Source organism: Laetiporus sulphureus, assembly GCF_001632365.1.
Source record: "Laetiporus sulphureus 93-53 unplaced genomic scaffold LAESUscaffold_3, whole genome shotgun sequence".
Taxonomy (NCBI): Eukaryota; Fungi; Basidiomycota; class Agaricomycetes; order Polyporales; family Laetiporaceae; genus Laetiporus; species Laetiporus sulphureus.
In genome coordinates, this window is record NW_024468512.1 from 540140 (window position 1) to 558713 (window position 18574).

Here is an 18574-nt window from a genome sequence, read left to right on the forward strand (position 1 = left end):
AAATTTTCCACTTTCCTGAAAAGTCAAGTAGATGAAAGCCATGGGGAAAAGGTCCATTATACACTTCATCTGCGTTGATTGGCTCGAGGCTGCCTTGGCTGGTTGTGGCAGGGGTAAAGTCGTGGAAAAACTCCAAGACACCTCGCCTTTCTCGCGTCAAGGATCGGTGCCTTTTCTTTGGAGTGTCACCAGCGCGGAACGGTCCCACATCATTTGCTTGCGCACTCTGTCCCTTTACGTACCGGGGGCCGGTCCGAATCTAGACCACCGCCACTTTGCTCACGGTCTACCGCATGGAGAGCATCGCAATCATGCAGAACGTCGCGTACGTGATGTCTTATATGATAATCTACCGACGCCGTAAAATCCTAATTTCCGGATAGTGTCAAGTGTAATGTGCTAACGAAACCCTTCTATGATCGCAGACGCGATTATGTCCGATTCATAAATCTACGAGCAGAAAGAGTCTGGGAGATGGACTGCGTGATGAAATAGCTGCAATCAGAAGGTCCGAATCCCATGCAGATAACAGATATGCAGTCCGCATTTTGAGGGTGCTCCCAACTTTTTGGTTCATCCCGCCCGTGTGAGAGCATTGATGCTACACGAATGTTCCGTGGCGGTTGAGCAAATATCGGATTTAAAAAGCACGGTACGCACGGGATTTTGGCAATATCACCTCCGTCCAGCTTGACAATGGCAACTTGCATATTCTGAACGAATACTTGTCAGGAGACGTCTAGCCATGCTGTAAATGCCAACAAACCTCCACTGTCTCGGTGCCTTGTACTGTTCCGTAGCGGTATCGGTCGCCCTCATGAATAGCAACTCGAGTGCCAGGCTATGGTATGGGATCAGCCTTCCAACGACGGAGACGGATCGTTGGAACGTACAGGAAAATTGTCCATAGCAGAGGCGGATGGCAGACAGAATTATTGGGTTGGGAGCGGGCTGAATGAGTAGAACATGCTAGCATTTTATACCTAGTGGCGTAGCTGACAGCAATTCATACTTGATGACAGAGAAGAGGCTAGAACGGCAACGCACTCATGCAGAAGTTCTTGGAGTGACGGATGCTGCCAGGAAGGAAGCCCCATTTTCGATCGTGATGAGAGAGTTGAACGAGGTATGCGCCAACGGTCTGAAGGTGCTGCGGCTTGAGATGCAGGGAGCTTCTTCACGTCAACGAACGTCCGCACGGAGTTTCTCCACACCAGAGCGGAAAGAGAAGACTCAATAACGATCGAATTAAGAGTCTTAAATAAACATTGTTCGTCTATAGAGATCCCACGTTGTATATTGAGGATGGGCCAGAATGCTTCGCGGGAGAATTCCGATATGGGGACCATAGACAGACATATGAGCACTTTACGAAGTGGGATGGCAGCACAACCAGTAGGATCGGCCATTCCAAAAGTGTTCGCGTATAGATTAGACGGCCGAGGCTCGCTGCGCTACCAAAAGCGCCTTGGTTCTTCTCCAGAGGAACGCCATGCTGCCTGTATTCTCATAGAGGGCAGTGTCTAGATCGTTGCAATAGCCGAGTCAGATTGGGGCATTGGAGATGCACGATGATGCATGGAAGAGAGGACAGACATCGTATCGAGTCGAGATACATCACAGGCGGCTGAGAACCTGAGACTGCCTCTAACCCTGAGTGGACAAATGCGTTACGTAATCGACATTACTCGATCGGAGACTCAAGACCCACAGCTGAAGGCCACCGTCCACCATGCCATCGCAATCGAGTAGGGCAGCTGCTGCACGCCCAGATTTGTCCGTCATTCTCGTTACTGGATCATATGATCATGATATACGCTTTTGGGAAGCCTGGAGTGGAATCTGCTCGAGAACAATCGCGCGGAAGGACGAGTCCGGGGTAAGGCGATTCATATAGCGATACAGACCTCATAAGCTTAGATCTCCTCTTAACTGGGGCCTTACAGCAAGTGAATCGCCTAGCGATCTCTCCAGAGTGAGTTTTTGCAGCTCTTTGAATCCAAACACGCTACAAAATGCCCAAGCAAGCGTCTATTAGCTGCCGCAATTCACAAGAAAGTCAATATATATGAAGTTGCGAGTACTTCGTCTACTCCAGTGAGTGTTTCTGGTCTATTTGACCGGCTGAGACTGAACCCCCTCAGCTCATAACGTTTGAAGGGCACAATGCAAACATTACATCGGTGTCATTCCACAGTGAAGGCAAGTGGGTAGTGACCGGCAGTGAAGATGGGACGATCAAGATCTGGGACCTTCGGTACGCCCCTGTGTCTTCCATGTCGCCGCTCTTCAGTTCACCCAGAAGACCGCGGCAGAAGCACTCATCTCCATCGGAACTACGATAATGAGGCTCCCGGTGCATATTAAACCTCGAATGGCGAGGGCTGCTTACTGATCCTCTTCATATTAGTCAACGACGTGGTTGTGCATCCGAACCAAGGAGAACTCATCTCGTGTGACCAAGCCGGAAGAATTAAGCAATGGGACCTTTCCGAGAACATCTGCACACACGAACTGGTGCGCTCTTTTACGAATGCGTAGCTTCACTTGACGTTCACGAATCTCCACAGACCCCAGCAGGCGACACCCCCATGCGCTCAATCAGCCTTGCCTCTGACGGTTCCTGCCTTGTTGCGGGCAATTACAAGGTTCGTTCTGCTATCACCGCATGTCTGCGTCGCGAAGTACATCGCTGAATGTTGATATTACAGGGCAAGTGTTACGTCTGGAAAATCAATGACGAGCGATCGGACCTTCCGAGGTTCCAGGCCGTCACTAAATTCCAAGCGCATACGAAATACTTGACGAGATGCCTGCTCAGCCCCGATACCAAGTGAGGAAGATTCTATCCCTTCTCGATGCCCAGTGGCAAGCGAGGTTCTCACGTTAGCGTCTCCCAGGTATCTGGCCACATGCTCGGCAGATACCACAGTGAAGATATGGTCCTTGACGCCAACGTATGAATTCAAAATGGAAAAGGTTCTGCAAGGCCATCAGCGATGGGTGTGGGACTGCGCTTTTAGCGCTGACTCTGCATATCTCGTGACCGGTGCGGTTTATAGTTCATCGTCTCTGGATACTGCTTATATTGAACTGCACACAGCATCTTCAGACCATACAGCGCGTCTGTGGGAGATGGCGTCTGGAGAGACTGTGCGACAGTACACTGGTCATCACAAAGGTTCGCTTCTTTTCCCGTCTTAATGCAATTCGTCCGACGCTAACCCGTCTCTCAGCTGCTGTCTGTTGCGCGTTGCACGATGGCGCCGGCTAGCCTGTGCCCCCGAATTTTTTTACATCATGCTGCCCCATGCTCGTCAATTATGTCTTCATTCTCAACCTGTGCCTAACACGCAGGCGAGAGCATATGGGAATTCGACAGATAGATACTGTGGGCTGTGCTGCAAGCTATTCTCAGGGGTAATATCTATATTATTATTGACCATGTCGTGTCCGTGTGTGCAATCTGGGGCACCCTGTATGGCATGTTTCGCGTTCGGGATCTAGGCCTTTGGCGGGATGCTTGCGCCCGCCGGCTATGGGACAGCAGGACGTCATGAATATCGGTTATGAACACCTTCATGCAGGGTGAGTTCTCCTCAGAAGCACACCCTTCCCTGATGGCGAGGCAACGTCGATCCGAGGTCAGACATGCGCATATCAATGACAGTACTTAAGCTTCACATCTGCGCCACTGTGAGGAGATTCATATGTGCATCGTGAGAGAAGAGCCATTTATACCGTAGGTTTTCTTCGAGACTTGATTATGTCTTCTCGAATAGCTGCCGATGTTTCTCGATGCGTATCAGACATTGCACGTCAAGACCGAGCGTCAGAGGCGAAGATCTACGTACACGAAGAGTGTCATGCCGTTTTGCTGCGAGAATTCATATCTATGCGTAGGTTAAGAGGTCCGGGAGCACTTTAGTTTTGCTTTGCTGTTCGACGGCCAAGGCATGCGTTTTGGATTCCCGAGCTTTCTGAAATGAGTCACGAGCTCGAAAACAATGTATTCATTGCCGTGTAGTGTCTTGATCCCGCGAAGTATCTCCGCAGGTGCGCGGCGTGGCGAAATCAGCTGCAGACGGGCATCCGCTTTGGCCGGAAAATATGACTAGGGAGCGACTGCTGATTGGACGATGGTATTTTTGCCAAGGATTCGGACTCGTTTTTGTACGTAAATTTATCCCGATCGGACGGCGGCCCCATCAAGCGCCCAGAATTAATGTTCGCTCAGCTCGGATGTCTTCGGGAGGCCGTGGCGTGAATGTTCTCCAAGTGACTCCATCCTCCCTGCTCACCGTTTAGAAATTTGTGCCGCGCCCTCATTGCCATCCGCACCTCTCTCTCTTGCACCGCAACCATATTCTATCCACCCACCGTCCTCGTCGTGCTCCTAGTCCTCCCAGCTCTCCCTTCTTACGTTCTATGGCCGTCGCTGATCCTGCTTCCCCCATACCGAGCACTTCTTTGCCTGTACCAGACATCGATACGCAAAATGGGTTCTACGACGTCGAACGTGACCCCGCTTCCTGGGACGGGGCATTGCCCGCCAGTCAGGGCCTGTACGAGAATCAATACGAGAAGGACTCCTGCGGTGTAGGCTTCATCTGCCAAATCAAGGGCGAGGAAAGTCACAAAATCGTCTCAGATGCGCGCCAGCTTCTCTGCGCCATGGCCCACCGCGGTGCCACCGGTGCGGACAGCCGTGATGGAGACGGTGCAGGTGTCATGACCGGCATTCCCCACCTTTTTTTCCAGCGTGAGGCTGAAAGAGACATTGGTTGCGAGCTTCCCGAGGCCGGCCAGTACGCCGTTGGCAACGTTTTCTACAGGGCCAATGACCCTGTCGGCTTGCAGAAACAGCAAAGTGTTTTTGCCAAAATCGCCGATGAACTCGGTCTTCGAGTCCTCGGGTGGAGAGAGGTCCCTACGGACGGTACGATCCTGGGCCCCGCAGCTGCTAGCAAGGAGCCTTCCATTCTGCAACCCTTCATCGTCCTGCGATCGCACTATGGAGACGGACATACCAGCCGCAACGGCGCATTTGACCCGAAGTACCTCGAACGACAGCTATATGTTCTCCGCAAGCACGCGACCCACAGCATGTTTGTCTTCTCGTCTTCTCTTCCTTTACGTTGGCTTAACTCTGTTTGTCTATCCAAAGTACTCTCGCAAAGGGTTTCTACGTTTGTTCGCTCTCATCCAAGAACATTGTGTACAAAGGTCAACTCTCGCCATCGCAAGTGTACAATTATTACCATGACCTCAATCATGTCCTCTATCGTTCTCACTTTGCACTCGTGCATTCCCGTTTCTCTACAAACACGTTCCCGAGTTGGGACCGTGCGCAACCTATGCGTTGGGCCGCTCACAACGGTAAGCGATGTCATTTGGCATTGATGAATATGATTTTGATGCCACCGCCGATCAGGTGAAATTAACACCATTCGCGGCAACAAAAACTGGATGCGTGCTCGCGAAGGCGTGCTGTCTTCTTCGCACTTCGGCGACCAGTTGGATCTGCTCTATCCGATCATCGAATCCGGCGGATCTGATTCCGCTGCATTCGATAACGTGCTCGAGCTGCTCGTCGTCAATGGGGTTCTAACGCTCCCCGAATCAGTCATGATGCTGATCCCCGAGGCATGGCAGGGCAATGAAATGATGGACCCCGAAAAGAAAGCGTTCTATAACTGGGCAGCCTGCCTTCAGGAGCCATGGGACGGCCCTGCGCTGTTCGCATTCAGCGATGGACGGTACTGCGGTGCCAATTTGGACCGCAATGGCTTAAGACCTTGCCGTTACGTCGTGACGAATGAGGATATAATCGTTTGCGCATCTGAGGTTGGCGCTGTTTTCATTCCTCCCGAGAAGGTTGTTTCGAAGGGCCGTCTCAAGCCGGGTCGTATGCTCCTCGTTGACACCGAGGAGGGCCGCATCGTCGACGATAAGGAACTGAAGCGCAATACTGCTTCCAAGCAGAACTTTGCCTCCTGGATCGAGGCGCACGTCCTGCATGTACCTAACATCGTGAAGCGCGTCAAGCGCTCACAGAGCGTTGATCCCCAGATCGACGGGTACTCTCTCAGTACCGATCCGAAGCTGCTCGCTTTTGGATACACCGTCGAGCAGCTCAACCTGCTCTTGATGCCAATGGTCACTGACGGCAAAGAGGCTCTTGGGTCCATGGGCAACGACGCGCCGTTGGCGTGCATGTCAACGCAGCCTCGCCTGGTCTACGAGTACTTCCGCCAGCTCTTCGCGCAGGTCACCAACCCTCCGATCGACCCCATACGTGAGAACATCGTCATGTCTCTCGAGGCATACATCGGCCCCGAGGGTAACCTCCTCGAGATGAAGCCCGAGCAGTGCCACCGTATTCTTCTCCGTTCTCCCATTCTCACGATGGAGGAGATGAATGCGATGAAGAGCTTGAAATATGCATACTCGAGCTGGCCCTCGCGCATCATCGACATCACGTTTCCGAAGGAGCATGGTCTGCCTGGCTACAAGCTCGCCCTCGAGCGTGTTTGCAGCGAGGCCATGGAGGCTATCGAGGAGGGTATCAAGGTCATCATTTTGTCGGATCGCGAGACGGGCCCCGAGCGTGTCCCGCTGTCTGCACTGATCGCGTGCGGTGGAGTGCATCAGCACCTCGTGTCTCAGAAAAAGCGTGCGAAGGTTGCGTTGCTCGTCGAGACTGGTGAGGCGCGTGAGGTGCATCATCTGTGCGTCTTGCTCGGCTATGGTGCCGACGGTATCTGCCCGTGGCTGGCGATGGAATGTATTCACAAGGTCGCCCGGGAGGGATTGTAAGTACATATTTGATCGTTCTGGAAGGACATCGCTGATACATGATACAGGGTTAAGGACAACAAGACTTTCGACGACCTGCTGCACAACTTTCGTCACTCCGTTGACAACGGTATTCAGAAGGTGATGTCGAAGATGGGTATCTCGACTCTGCAATCGTACAAGGGAGCTCAGATCTTCGAGGCACTCGGCTTGCATACCGAAGTCATCGAGAGCTGCTTTACCGGTACTGCTAGCCGTGTACAGGGAGCTACGTTCGACCTGCTGGCGATGGACGCATTCGAGATGCACGAGCGTGGTTGGCCGTCCCGCGAGACGATCATTCCTCCTGGCATGCCGGAGTCGGGCGACTACCACTGGCGTTCCGGCGGGGAGGCGCACATCAACGATCCGACAGGCATCGCGAACCTGCAGGACGCCGTTCGCGAGAAGAACCAGCGCGGCTACGACGCATATGCAAACAATGCGAACGAGCAGACCAAAGCGGTACATCTCCGTGGCCTCCTTGACTTCCGCTACGAGAATGCAGCCCCGATTCCGATCGAGCAGGTCGAGCCGTGGAATGAGATCGTCCGTCGCTTCGTCACTGGTGCGATGTCGTACGGTTCCATCTCGATGGAGGCTCACTCTACGCTTGCGATTGCCATGAACCGTCTCGGCGGCAAGTCGAATACGGGTGAAGGAGGTGAGGATGCGGAGCGGTCGCTTGTGTTGCCGAACGGCGACACTATGCGCTCTGCGATCAAGCAAGTCGCATCTGGCCGCTTCGGTGTCACCTCGAATTACCTTGCCGACGCAGATGAACTGCAGATCAAGATGGCTCAAGGCGCGAAACCGGGAGAAGGAGGAGAGCTTCCGGGACATAAGGTCTCTACTTCCATTGCCCGCACTCGTCATTCTACCACAGGCGTCGGTCTAATTTCGCCGCCACCTCACCACGATATCTACTCCATCGAGGATCTCAAGCAGCTTATCTACGATCTGAAGTGTTCGAATCCTAGAGCACGTGTTTCTGTGAAGTTGGTGTCGGAGGTAGGTGTTGGTATTGTCGCCAGCGGTGTTGCGAAGGCGAAGGCAGATCACATTCTTATCTCCGGCCACGATGGTGGAACTGGTGCCTCGCGCTGGACTGGTATCAAGAATGCCGGTCTTCCTTGGGAGCTTGGTTTGGCCGAGACTCATCAGACCCTGGTGCTTAATGATCTGCGTGGCCGCGTCACTCTCCAGACCGACGGACAGATTCGTACTGGTCGTGATATCGCGATTGCTTGTCTATTGGGTGCGGAGGAGTGGGGCTTCGCGACGACACCTCTGATCGCGATGGGATGTATTATGATGAGGAAGTGTCATTGTAAGTGTTTTTCGTATCGAGTTCACATGTGGATGCTAATAATTTTGGATAGTGAATACTTGTCCTGTCGGAATCGCAACACAGGATCCTCAGCTGCGCGCCAAGTTCGCCGGCCAGCCTGAGCAAGTGATCAATTTCTTCTACTACATTGCCGAAGATCTACGCTCGCACATGGCGAAGCTCGGTTTCCGTACCATCAATGAGATGGTTGGCAGGGCCGATATGCTTAAGGTGAATGAGAAGCTACGCACTCCGAAGACTGCGCACCTCGATCTATCCGCCGTCTTGAAGCCTGCCTGGCAGATGCGCCGTGGCGCTGCAACCTATCGTGTCCGTCCTCAAGACCATAAGCTGTATATTCGTCTCGACAACAAGTTTATTGATGAATCTGAGCCTGCGCTTACTAAGGGTCTTCCGGTGCACGTCGACTGTGATGTCACTAATACTGACCGCGCGCTCGGTACATCACTGTCGTACCGCGTTTCGAAATTATACGGCGAGGAAGGCCTTCCGAAGGACACCATTCACATCAGTATGAGGGGTTCCGCTGGTCAGTCCCTCGGGGCTTTCTTGGCGCCCGGTATCACAATCGAGTTGGAGGGAGATGCAAATGACTACGTTGGAAAGGGTCTTTCTGGCGGTCGTTTGATCGTCTACCCACCGAAGCAATCAACCTTCAAGGCCGAGGAGAACATCATCGTAGGCAACGTTTGCTTATATGGTGCGACATCCGGTGAGGCGTTCATTCGTGGGGTCGCTGCGGAGCGATTCGCAGTCAGGAATTCGGGTGCCAACGCTGTGGTTGAGGGAACTGGTGACCATGGGTGTGAATACATGACCGGTGGCCGTGTCGTAATCCTTGGCAGCACTGGCCGTAATTTCGCGGCTGGTATGAGCGGAGGCATTGCGTACGTTCTGGATACCGCTCACACGTTCGCGTCCAAAGTCAACCCGGAGATGGTCGAGCTCGGGAAAGTCATTGACCCGCGAGAGATCGCTCAGCTGCGCGGGCTCATTGAAGACCACCGTCATTATACTGGCTCCGAGGTTGCCGATCGTGTCCTACATGACTTCCACCATCTGCTGCCGCTGTTCGTTCGTGTCATGCCTCATGACTACAAGCGCGTTCTCGAGGAGGAAGCCGCCAAGGTGAAGGAAGAGAAGATGCGTCAGAGTACGATCGATTTGATCCCCTCGCGGACCGCCAGTCAAGTGGACCTTGCATCCGAAGGTCTCGAGGATATTCTCCTGCCTAAGGAGCCGCTGTCCCTCACCAGTCGATCATCATCGAAGACACGGGTAGAGCCATCCATGACAGACTTGGAGGACTCGCTTGTTGACGATGCTACCACGAAGCAGCGCCTCAACAAGCTCGACAAGACCCGCGGCTTCATGAAGTACAAGCGCCTTACCGAGACGTACCGCCCTCCTCGGAAGCGGGTCAAGGATTGGAGGGAGATTTCCGCTCGTCTCACTGAAGAGGAGCTGAAGTACCAATCTGCGCGTTGCATGGACTGTGGTGTGCCGTTCTGCCAGTCTGATACCGGCTGCCCTATTTCCAATATCATCCCGAAGTGGAACGACCTGGTGTTCAAGAACCAGTGGCAGGATGCCCTTAATCGTCTCCTCATGACGAATAATTTCCCCGAGTTCACTGGCCGTGTCTGCCCTGCTCCGTGTGAGGGAGCATGCGTGCTCGGTATTAATGAGCAGCCCGTGGGTATCAAGAGTATCGAGTGCGCGATCATCGACAAGGTGTGTCGTCTTCGTTGCTGAACTTCTATTATTGGTATTTATTTGGGTCGCAGGGTTTCGAGAAGGGTTGGATGCAACCTAAGATTCCTCATTTCCGCACGGGAAAGAAAATTGCTATCATTGGTTCAGGCCCTGCGGGTTTGGCGTGTGCAGATCAATTGAACAAGGCCGGTCACCACATTACAGTCTATGATCGTAACGACCGCATGGGAGGCCTTCTCATGTATGGAATTCCCAAGTGAGTGCGACCCTGAGTCCTCGAGGCAATTCTCTGATTGATTATTTTGTAGCATGAAGCTCGACAAGGCAGTCATCCAGAGGCGTTTGGACCTCATGGCGGCGGAAGGGGTGGTAGGTCTCAGGTTCTCTTCACCCGTCTAGACGTATACCGATCGTCGTTTGCTAGACATTCGTTCCCAACACATACGTTGGCAAGGACATCGATGTGAACGACCTTCGTGCGCAAAACGATGCCGTTGTCATTTGCACCGGCGCAACCTGGCCTCGCGATCTGAAGATTCCTAATCGCGAAGCGGATGGCATTCACTTCGCCATGGAATATCTGCGGGTGCGGATTTTGTCATCTTTACGTATATTCATAGGGTTGACTGTCAGCGTGACTCTAGTTGAACACCAAGTCACTGCTTGATTCTGAGCTGCAGAACGGCAACTATATCAATGCTAAGGGCAAAGATGTAATCGTTATTGGCGGCGGTGACACCGGAAACGACTGCATTGGTACTTCCATGCGCCACGGAGCGAAGTCGGTCACCAACTTCGAGCTGCTACCCAAGCCGCCTGCCTCGCGCGGACGAGACAACCCATGGCCTCAATGGCCTAGGTCAGTATCCACCTTTCATCGTGGTTTTCCCACATACTGAATAAGTTCATCGCACAACAGGATCTTCCGTACGGATTATGGGCATACCGAGGTTGCCGCGCACTTCGGAAACGGTAAGCGCTCTCCCTTTACGGACTGCAGCACCATCTGATTATGTGAGATAGATCCTCGTGAATACTGCATCTCCACTAAGGACTTCGTCCTCGACGAAGAGGGCAAGCTGAAGGGCTTGAACACCGTGCGCGTCGAATGGACTAAAGACAGCGGAGGCCGTTGGAAGATGGAGGAAGTGCCCGGTTCTGAGAAATTCTTTCCGGCGCAGCTCGTCTTCCTTGCTCTTGGATTCCTCGGTCCAGAGTCCGAAGTCATCAAGGCTCTTGGCGTAAAGCAGGATGCGCGTTCCAACATCCAGACGCCGCACAAGGTGAGAGCAATGACTGACATACTTCACCGAACTGCTTCTGACTGCATAACAAACTAGAAATACTCCACCAACGTCGAGGGTGTCTTTGCAGCGGGTGATTGTCGTCGCGGCCAGTCTTTGATCGTTTGGGGAATCAAGTAAGTCGTATCGCATCCTCTAAGGGCCAGGCCACTGATTGATCTCCCATTGTAGCGAGGGTCGCGGTGCTGCCGCTGAGGTCGATGCGTGGCTCATGGGAGGCCGCAGTAGACTGCCGGAGGACGGCGGCATCAAGAAGAGAGTGAGTACGCAAGAATTCCGATACAAAAATTTGTCTAACTAATCTCTTGTAGACGTTCCTTCCTCCCTCGAGCACGCTTTCCAATGGCGCGCAGGTGATTCAGGTGGAGGCGTGATTCGTTGATGGGCACGTAATGATCTCATGCACTCGATCTGCTATGAATTGTCTTCCCGTCACTTGGTATCCTGCTGTTCAACCAGATAATGTACATTAAATTTTCATACCATATTACATCGGGTACTAACAGATCATGTTGTACGGCATACATGTGTACATGATAGCAATGGATGTGATGTTTCTCTTTGCGACATGCCATGACGTGTTCGTGCATCGCGCTCACGGAGATTGCTCCTCCTCGTAGATCCGAACGCCACCCTTTCCCCAAGCTTCAAGGACAGCCTTGCCTGCACCTGTTGGTTGTGTGAATGCAATCTGACCCTTGGCAGGATCCAACGGACAGCCCAGAATGAATGTAGAAGCAGCGGCCGACAGAAGATGCGACGCAATCCCCAGCCGACGATGGCTGGAGGAAACGAACAGACGGGGGATACCTAATGGCGTAGGCAGGGGATTTGGGTGGACGTAGAGATTCGTGGCTGCATCAACTGGGATGAGGCTGTGGGTATGCTTGTCTTTGGCGTCTTTGGAAGTATCGGAAGTCAGATGAGAGATGGACGTATTAGATGTTGATAAATCGATGTCGGACGTTACGGCCATGGCAGTAGCTATACGTTGCGCAATAACGCAACCCACGATTCTTTCCCGTGAATTATGGGATGAAGCACTGTCGGGGGATAGGAGGAAGATGTAGACTTTGCAATGCTGGAGAACCGCCGGGGACAGTGGTGGGGAGGATAACGCGAGGCTAATTGTTTCCAGTAGCGTTGTAAGCTACAGCGCCATGAGCGATCAGCACGAGATGATGCTGAATATTACAGTAAAAGCTCACCTTGACTCCGATTTTGCCTCCAACATCGGGTCTAAAACATATAACACGCCCCTTGGTGCCATTCTTCAACTTCAGTCCTGTGGTCACTTCCTCAACGCCAGCCTTGAGCGTTTCTCGCTCCTCCTCACGCCCCCACTGCAGACCCTTCCTGACACGGGCACAGTGAGATCGGTGCAGACTCTCATCATCGGGTGCGCCTTTCGTGTAGGACAAGTCGCACAGACGACAAGTTCGGAGCACCGTCACATCGAGAGCGAAGTGGAGCTGCGTGAGCTTCTGTTGTGGCTTTCGCTTGGCTTTCTGGCTCTTCAGTACTGTTTCAGACTTAGCCGACGGCTTCATCGAGGACTTAGTCAGTTGACGCTGTCGCTTGATGGGAGGGGAATTCTGCATGGAGGAATCCTCAAGTATTGGCCGTTTGTGTATTTGTGAGGGGATCGGCGAGGAAGTCAGCTCTGAAGGCGGCGATGAGGGAGGTGGTATCTTGCTAGTGCATGAACCGTAGGTACGCACGACCTTTGTAGTGGATGACATGATGGTAAGCAAGAGAGAGAGGAAAGCGCGTGCATCATTGAAGCAGGACGCGTCGCGTTGGCTTTGTTTGGCTTATACGCGTCGCGTTAATCACGTGAGTTCAGGCATGTGACCGCGACGCGATCACGTTCAGCACATCGATCCTCCCACCCACCTCCAAACATTCCACTCTCCATCTACACATTCACCCCTCCATCTACATCTACACATTGCACCCTTCATCTGTAGCATCCATGAATTCAGAGAAGACTGTGGGGGCAATTAGGGATGGACCTGGAGAGGTATGTCCCATTGGAATGAACGTCCTTGCTACGGTAGAACAAAACGGAGTTTACGTCAGAAGCTCAACACCGCTCGGGCCGCGCCCCTCGACAGCACCTCGCATCCTCGTTCCGAACGACCGCCAGCCCGAACGTCACAGGACTTCAAAACTGTTCGCGAATACTATGTGGCAGTTGCGAAGAATGAGTACCCCGAGGAGAACGTTGAGCAGCTCGACGATCTCCACTTGATCTATTCCTACCAGCGCCTTGCTGGCGATGGGAAGCTGTCGTATGACCAATTCATCAAGAATTTCCAGGACGAGTGTGAGGACGAGTCTTCGTACACAGGCGAGGTGATTGAGGTGGAAGCACTGGCAACGGCAAAGCTGGATAAGCCACTAACCGTCATTGGAGTGACTCATGACCTTCTATTCAGTATTCAAGCATCTGATTCACCATCGCAGCTTAAGCCTGTACCCGGGGAGGAAGACGTGCACTACACTAGCATCCCGGGATCGAACCTCGCGTTACGGATTTGGGGCAAAGGGATGGAAGATGAACATTACTATTGCCTCGACTTCGTTGATAAGGACACACTGCAGGCAGTCAATATGCCTTCCGACTTCAAGCTCTACACGGTGCCGCCGATGGACAGTTGGTGGCGTCCTCACTTCGGTGGGCAGATGTTCTCATTGGAGAGTGAGTTCCAGGTCCCTCAACAGGAGCTGAAGGCTGGGGAGGAGAAGTTTCTGCTGTCCGAAGGTGATTGTATAAGGCTGTCACGGAAGGGAGCTAAAGAGCTGTACGTGAACGTACCAATCAGGCCTAGAGATCGCAGGCCGCCTTGGCTCAGAGGGGCATATGTTTCCACCTTCGGTCCAGCCAGTGCTTTGGACTCTGCACCAGAGGCCGGATCGTCATGCTGATTCAGAGAACGTCGCTTTCAATTACTTCTAGCAATCAATTCTTCATCTCGTAAAGCCATGAGATTCGTTACCGTGCCAGGGTATACAATAGATACAAGTGCAAAAAACGACCGTGTATGGAAACGAATTGAACCCTGCAGCCGATATCCTGATATCTAAACCGATGATGACAATGAGAAGGAGGGCGTTCGACGCTCCTCATGCAGTGCGTTCAACGCCAGGCTGCGTTTGGTAAAGAACATGTCACTGTGTCCACGCAGTGACTGTCGATTGAAGGCCATTGACGTTGTCACTCTCCGCGATGATGCCGGCTCCGTCCACGCTCAGCTGGTACGTCGCTCCGACGGTCGCTAGACTGTAGAGATATAGTGACGAATTTGAGTCGACGTTGATGATCTGGCTTTGGCAGTCCGAAGAGTCGAGGCAATCCTCCGAGTAGTCCTGGAAGAAGCTATAGTGTCCAGCACCTGTTAATCATAACTTCAGCACAGCTCAAAATGCCTGATGATACTCATCTCCTTACCGAAGACAAGAATGTCCGTTGAGTTCTGTACGTACAGCGCCCAAGCAGCAGTTTGACCTGACGAGAAGTCAGGATCGCTGAGGCTGCTGTTGGAGGTATAGGGAGACGGGGAAGAGGGAGACGGCTGGAAGTAAGGCTATGTACACAATGAATGTTAACGCGCGGAATATAATTGGACATAGCATCACTTACTGTCTCTGTCTGAATGAGTCCCATGTAGTGGTTCGATGCACCAGCCAGGTTGTACTGGTAGAGCACATGGTGTTCAGCTATATATGCGGCATTAGCAATCCAATTAACAGCACTTCTCCGACGTCCATTACTGACCTGCTGTCCCAATCATCCATACCGGCCCTGAGGACTCGGACAGAATGCCACGGCCACTGAAGAGAGTGAGCTGAGATTGAGCAGTGGCATCCAGATCGTGATCAGCAAGCCAGACCCAAGTGCCCTGGAGTGAAGACGGATTAGCTAAATAAAGAAAGTCCATCCCATACAATGCACCTCAAGGTATGCGTTCGATCCGGAGGTCAGGTGCAATCCGAGGAAAGCGGCGAAGCATGAATCGGAGTCGGAGCCAGACGGGCACTCGGAAGCCTCCAAGTCAGTACCAGCAGCTGTACAAGATCGTCAGCAAGGATTCAAAATCTAACTAGATATGGAGCCAGGAGTCATACCTCCTCCGAGACGGATGTAAGTATCCCACATCCCAGCACCACCCTGCGTGTCAGAAGCAACATTCCACTCAACGACAATAGCACCAGCAGCTGTGGCACGATACCATAGTAAGCATAGCCTATCATATCCGCCTTATGAAGGCACTCACCAGGACCTCTGGTAGAAAAAATCATGTTGCTGATCTCCAACGTACCAGTGGAGCCAGCATCGCCGACCTTGACCATGACCGTCGGGGTATTCTGGTCCTCGAAGGCGTCTCCGCTGCCCATGATGGTTGCCCACGCTTCGCCCACCATCTGCGTTCCGGCAGGGATCGTGAGGGTACTTGTGACGATGTAAGTGCCTGCATCGAAGTAGATGATGTAACAGCCTGAATACTGCATCATGAATTATCAGGAATACCGCATGCAGAATACGAAGCATGGCACATTAACCTGATCGAAGATCGACTGAAGCGCGGCTGTGTCATCTGTTGAGCCATCGCCCGTGGCACCAAGGGTCTTGACGCTGACGAACTGGTCCACGGAGTAATCGGCATACCTGCAGCCGACATTAATTGCCATTATAGACTCTCATTCTGCCCTACTCACTGAGGAATTCCTTTGCTAAATATCTGGCCATTGTCCAGGAGGCTGCTGGCCTTCGTCGGCGCGACGATGTCACCCTTGGTGAACGTGAAGGAGGAAGTCGTGCCGGAGTAGATGTTGCCCTGTCCCCAGCTGTCAATCGTGGTCGAACCGCCTTCGAGAATAACATCGCCGTTGACGACGCCGACGGCGGTGGATACATTGGTCAGCTGGATGTTGCTGAGTACCACGGAGCCGGAGAGAGAGTTGCTGGAGTTGGAAGCACTGAGGAAGACCGGCGTGTGGCTGACTATGGCATCGATGATCGCAACACCGCCGACAGTCTGAATTGTTTTACTGTCAGTCAGAGCGTCGGCGTTCATGGATGGAGAACCGACCTGATCATCCTCCGTGAGTCCGCCCGTCTGCAAATCGAAGCCGATACTACAGTCATTGACTACGCAATCATGACATCAGCCGCGTTCCATATCATCTTGCGAAAAAAAGCTTACTGGTGACACCCTGGAACGTCCAGCCTGTGGTGCACATTCAGCGGCGGTCATGCATGATACATTGGTAAAACAAACCCCAGTTCCAATCCACGAAAATGGCTATAACACATAATTAGTCCCACGCTAAAGGCGAGGACACCGAAGACTCACCAGTCTTGGCATTGTTGATGGTAACGTTGCGAACAGTGAACCTAATATATGCGTATTCGTATCCGGTCCGGGCTTTGAACTAGTGCAAGTGACTTACTGTTGATTGCCGACCCACATTCCATACTTGCCTATTGATCGTATTCAATTGGCGGTCCCGATCGTCGGAAATCGCACCGGGCTTACCTCCATTGAAGACCAAATCTGTTATGTTTTTGAGCAACACATTGGATGCACAAAGCGAACGCAGAACATACCTCCCATGAACCCACCGCTACCATTCTCCATCCATATACCTGAACAACATGCTTAGCGAAGATCTTCGTGAACCCTCGAGCATCATACCTTGGTGCGCGGTGTCGGAGGCCGTGCTCATCTCGAACTGGATGTTGTATAGCGAGGTTGCTTGCGAGACTTGCCAGTGAATGCCAGTGCTATCGTCGGTCGCCGTAGTATCCGTAAGGTCAATGACGAAGTTTCGGACGCTGCGGAAGAAGTTGTTGGTGTCGTTGTACCATTGTGCGCCCCAGCCGTTGGGGATGTAGGGGTCAGCATCTATATTGATAATGTCAGTACAACTTATGAATTAGAACCTTGTATATAGCAGCGCCGCAGCGCGCGCCATGCTGCCCGCGCAGCAGGTAGAAAGGACATGGCCACTCACCGATAACAGCCATGCCGCTGAAGTTCGAGGACGCGAGAAGAGTCGGCGGCACCCGAGCGTCGCCAATGAGCTGGGTATAGTAGTATGCACTAATTGCACGTAAGCAGGATTGCCAGCGTGCATAGATAGGCGACCCACATAATAGGCGATGACACTTTGTATGTGCTGCGAAGTACAGTTGTTTAGCAAAACGGTATTCCCCTTAGACATGTACGGACTTGCCCTTGAGGGAAATAAACGACCGCCGGGGTAACTGTAGAAGATGCACAAGTTCCTTCGCCACACCGGGAGCCGGAGGATATAGCCAAACTGACAATACATTGAGACGATCCACGTATGTTATACTCAAGAGCAAAAACACACTTTATTGCGTCTGTGTCGTCTGCTACACCGTCACCTACAGCACCATAGTCTTTGACGCTACGGAAAACGGTGTACGAAGCCGGGTCAGAGTTGAAAGCTGAGGTGCCTTGATGTTTGATATCCTGCATCCAGAACGGGTCACTTGCGGCAGCGGTGCCGGAGGTGACTGCAGCAGAACATTTCGTGCCCAGAGCATAAGCAAAAGGAGTGGCAGCTATGAGGCCATAGATGAGGAAAAGGAAAGCGGCCAACATAGCAGAGAAGAGACGAGAGGGAAAAGAGCAGAGATGGGCCATCAGCCATGATGCATTCAATCTTTTATAGCGCATAAAAAACGTTTCGAACGCATGATCCAGATTTCTTGATAAAGCTACGCCTGGTCTATCTAACACCGAATGGAAGACCAAAATGGTCGGTTGCTATCCAACTCAGCTCAGCCTAGATTTCTCATCTGGAACACCTCCGGTCAAGATGGTGAGCAAATATAGACCGCGCAGGATTCACCAATTAGAAGCACAGTTCATTCGGGAACGAGGCCAGTTTGATGCGCCGCGACGTGCCGCGTGTTTTGGAGCGAAACGTGGCTCAGTGCGGCGTTCTCTCTTACACTTCTCGGGTCGGGGAACTGAGAGCGGGCAGAAATCGGTTGTTAACATGTCCGCGTCCATGGCTGCCATCAGCAGAAAACGGTAGAACGAGTTGAGGAGGCAACTGATATCCGCAGCGTGAAGGCGGCGCGCGGAGCCGCGGTGGCGGATGCGACGAGACGCGACGGGTTTACACGATCACGCGATCGTCTCGAAGCCAAACTCTGTTTTGGCCATTCACGCGCATGCGCACGTCTCGCCACGCTTGTTGGATGGCAGACAACACGCAGGATCAGTGAAGTTTTGCAGCTGCCTTCTGTTCTTCGGCACAATGAACTCAGAGTTGGACACGTTCCGCAGTCTATCCATTGTCTTCCGGCGCCAAGTGCAAGCGA

At 52.6% G+C, this 18574-nt stretch overlaps 6 protein-coding genes across 6 annotated transcripts; 3 read left to right on the plus strand and 3 right to left on the minus strand.

Annotated features, from left to right (window-relative positions):
* Window positions 1–286: 286 nt before the first annotated feature.
* LAESUDRAFT_720510 (uncharacterized protein) lies at window positions 287–951 on the minus strand. The gene is made up of 4 exons (XM_040907832.1): window positions 894–951; window positions 767–841; window positions 661–713; window positions 287–601 (listed from the first exon to the last, which is right to left on the minus strand). The coding sequence occupies exons 1-4, from the start codon at window positions 906–908 to the stop codon at window positions 574–576; spliced, it is 171 nt and encodes a 56-aa protein (XP_040769035.1). The 5' UTR covers window positions 909–951; the 3' UTR covers window positions 287–573.
* Window positions 952–1724: 773 nt separating this feature from the next.
* Window positions 1725–3566, plus strand: LAESUDRAFT_691964 (WD40 repeat-like protein). Its single transcript, XM_040906107.1, has 11 exons — window positions 1725–1879; window positions 1947–1975; window positions 2025–2097; window positions 2145–2257; window positions 2316–2356; window positions 2411–2517; window positions 2571–2648; window positions 2712–2833; window positions 2901–3049; window positions 3104–3181; window positions 3237–3566. Exons 1-11 carry the CDS (start codon window positions 1733–1735, stop codon window positions 3272–3274), a joined length of 975 nt encoding a protein of 324 aa, XP_040769036.1. The 5' UTR covers window positions 1725–1732; the 3' UTR covers window positions 3275–3566.
* Window positions 3567–4428: 862 nt separating this feature from the next.
* LAESUDRAFT_754961 (NADPH-dependent glutamate synthase) lies at window positions 4429–11582 on the plus strand (the record flags this gene model as incomplete). The annotated part of the gene is made up of 14 exons (XM_040911974.1): window positions 4429–5108; window positions 5168–5379; window positions 5435–6815; window positions 6867–8167; window positions 8220–9922; window positions 9976–10160; window positions 10213–10273; window positions 10329–10490; window positions 10549–10763; window positions 10824–10876; window positions 10928–11187; window positions 11245–11324; window positions 11380–11467; window positions 11520–11582. 14 exons carry the CDS (start codon window positions 4429–4431, stop codon window positions 11580–11582), a joined length of 6444 nt encoding a protein of 2147 aa, XP_040769037.1.
* A 221-nt stretch (window positions 11583–11803) lies between these two features.
* On the minus strand, window positions 11804–12809 carry LAESUDRAFT_710841 (uncharacterized protein; the record flags this gene model as incomplete). Its single annotated transcript, XM_040906800.1, has 2 exons — window positions 11804–12358; window positions 12417–12809. The coding sequence occupies 2 exons, from the start codon at window positions 12807–12809 to the stop codon at window positions 11804–11806; spliced, it is 948 nt and encodes a 315-aa protein (XP_040769038.1).
* Window positions 12810–13139: 330 nt separating this feature from the next.
* On the plus strand, window positions 13140–14139 carry LAESUDRAFT_747054 (uncharacterized protein; the record flags this gene model as incomplete). Its single annotated transcript, XM_040911453.1, has 2 exons — window positions 13140–13231; window positions 13291–14139. The coding sequence occupies exons 1-2, from the start codon at window positions 13184–13186 to the stop codon at window positions 14137–14139; spliced, it is 897 nt and encodes a 298-aa protein (XP_040769039.1). The 5' UTR covers window positions 13140–13183.
* A 243-nt stretch (window positions 14140–14382) lies between these two features.
* Window positions 14383–17846, minus strand: LAESUDRAFT_754964 (glycoside hydrolase family 55 protein; the record flags this gene model as incomplete). Its single annotated transcript, XM_040911975.1, has 21 exons — window positions 14383–14606; window positions 14663–14798; window positions 14855–14931; window positions 14990–15113; window positions 15167–15279; window positions 15340–15429; window positions 15489–15717; window positions 15775–15880; window positions 15931–16250; window positions 16305–16363; window positions 16419–16442; window positions 16494–16517; window positions 16569–16609; window positions 16666–16696; window positions 16752–16769; window positions 16823–16861; window positions 16911–17120; window positions 17230–17318; window positions 17368–17394; window positions 17448–17482; window positions 17544–17846. 21 exons carry the CDS (start codon window positions 17844–17846, stop codon window positions 14383–14385), a joined length of 2319 nt encoding a protein of 772 aa, XP_040769040.1.
* Between the last annotated feature and the right edge of the window lie 728 nt (window positions 17847–18574).

Coding starts and splice junctions, on each gene's coding strand:
- LAESUDRAFT_720510 (XM_040907832.1), bottom strand. Junction 714..766: donor AAGGCACCGAGACAGTGGAG/GTTTGTTGGCAT, acceptor GTATTCGTTCAG/AATATGCAAGTTGCCATTGT. Junction 602..660: donor GGTGATATTGCCAAAATCCC/GTGCGTACCGTG, acceptor ACATTCGTGTAG/CATCAATGCTCTCACACGGG.
- LAESUDRAFT_691964 (XM_040906107.1), top strand. CDS start 1,733: ATGCCATCGCAATCGAGTAGGGCAGCTGCTGCACGCCCAGATTTGTCC. Junction 1,976..2,024: donor CGCCTAGCGATCTCTCCAGA/GTGAGTTTTTGC, acceptor AAAATGCCCAAG/CAAGCGTCTATTAGCTGCCG. Junction 2,518..2,570: donor ACATCTGCACACACGAACTG/GTGCGCTCTTTT, acceptor GAATCTCCACAG/ACCCCAGCAGGCGACACCCC.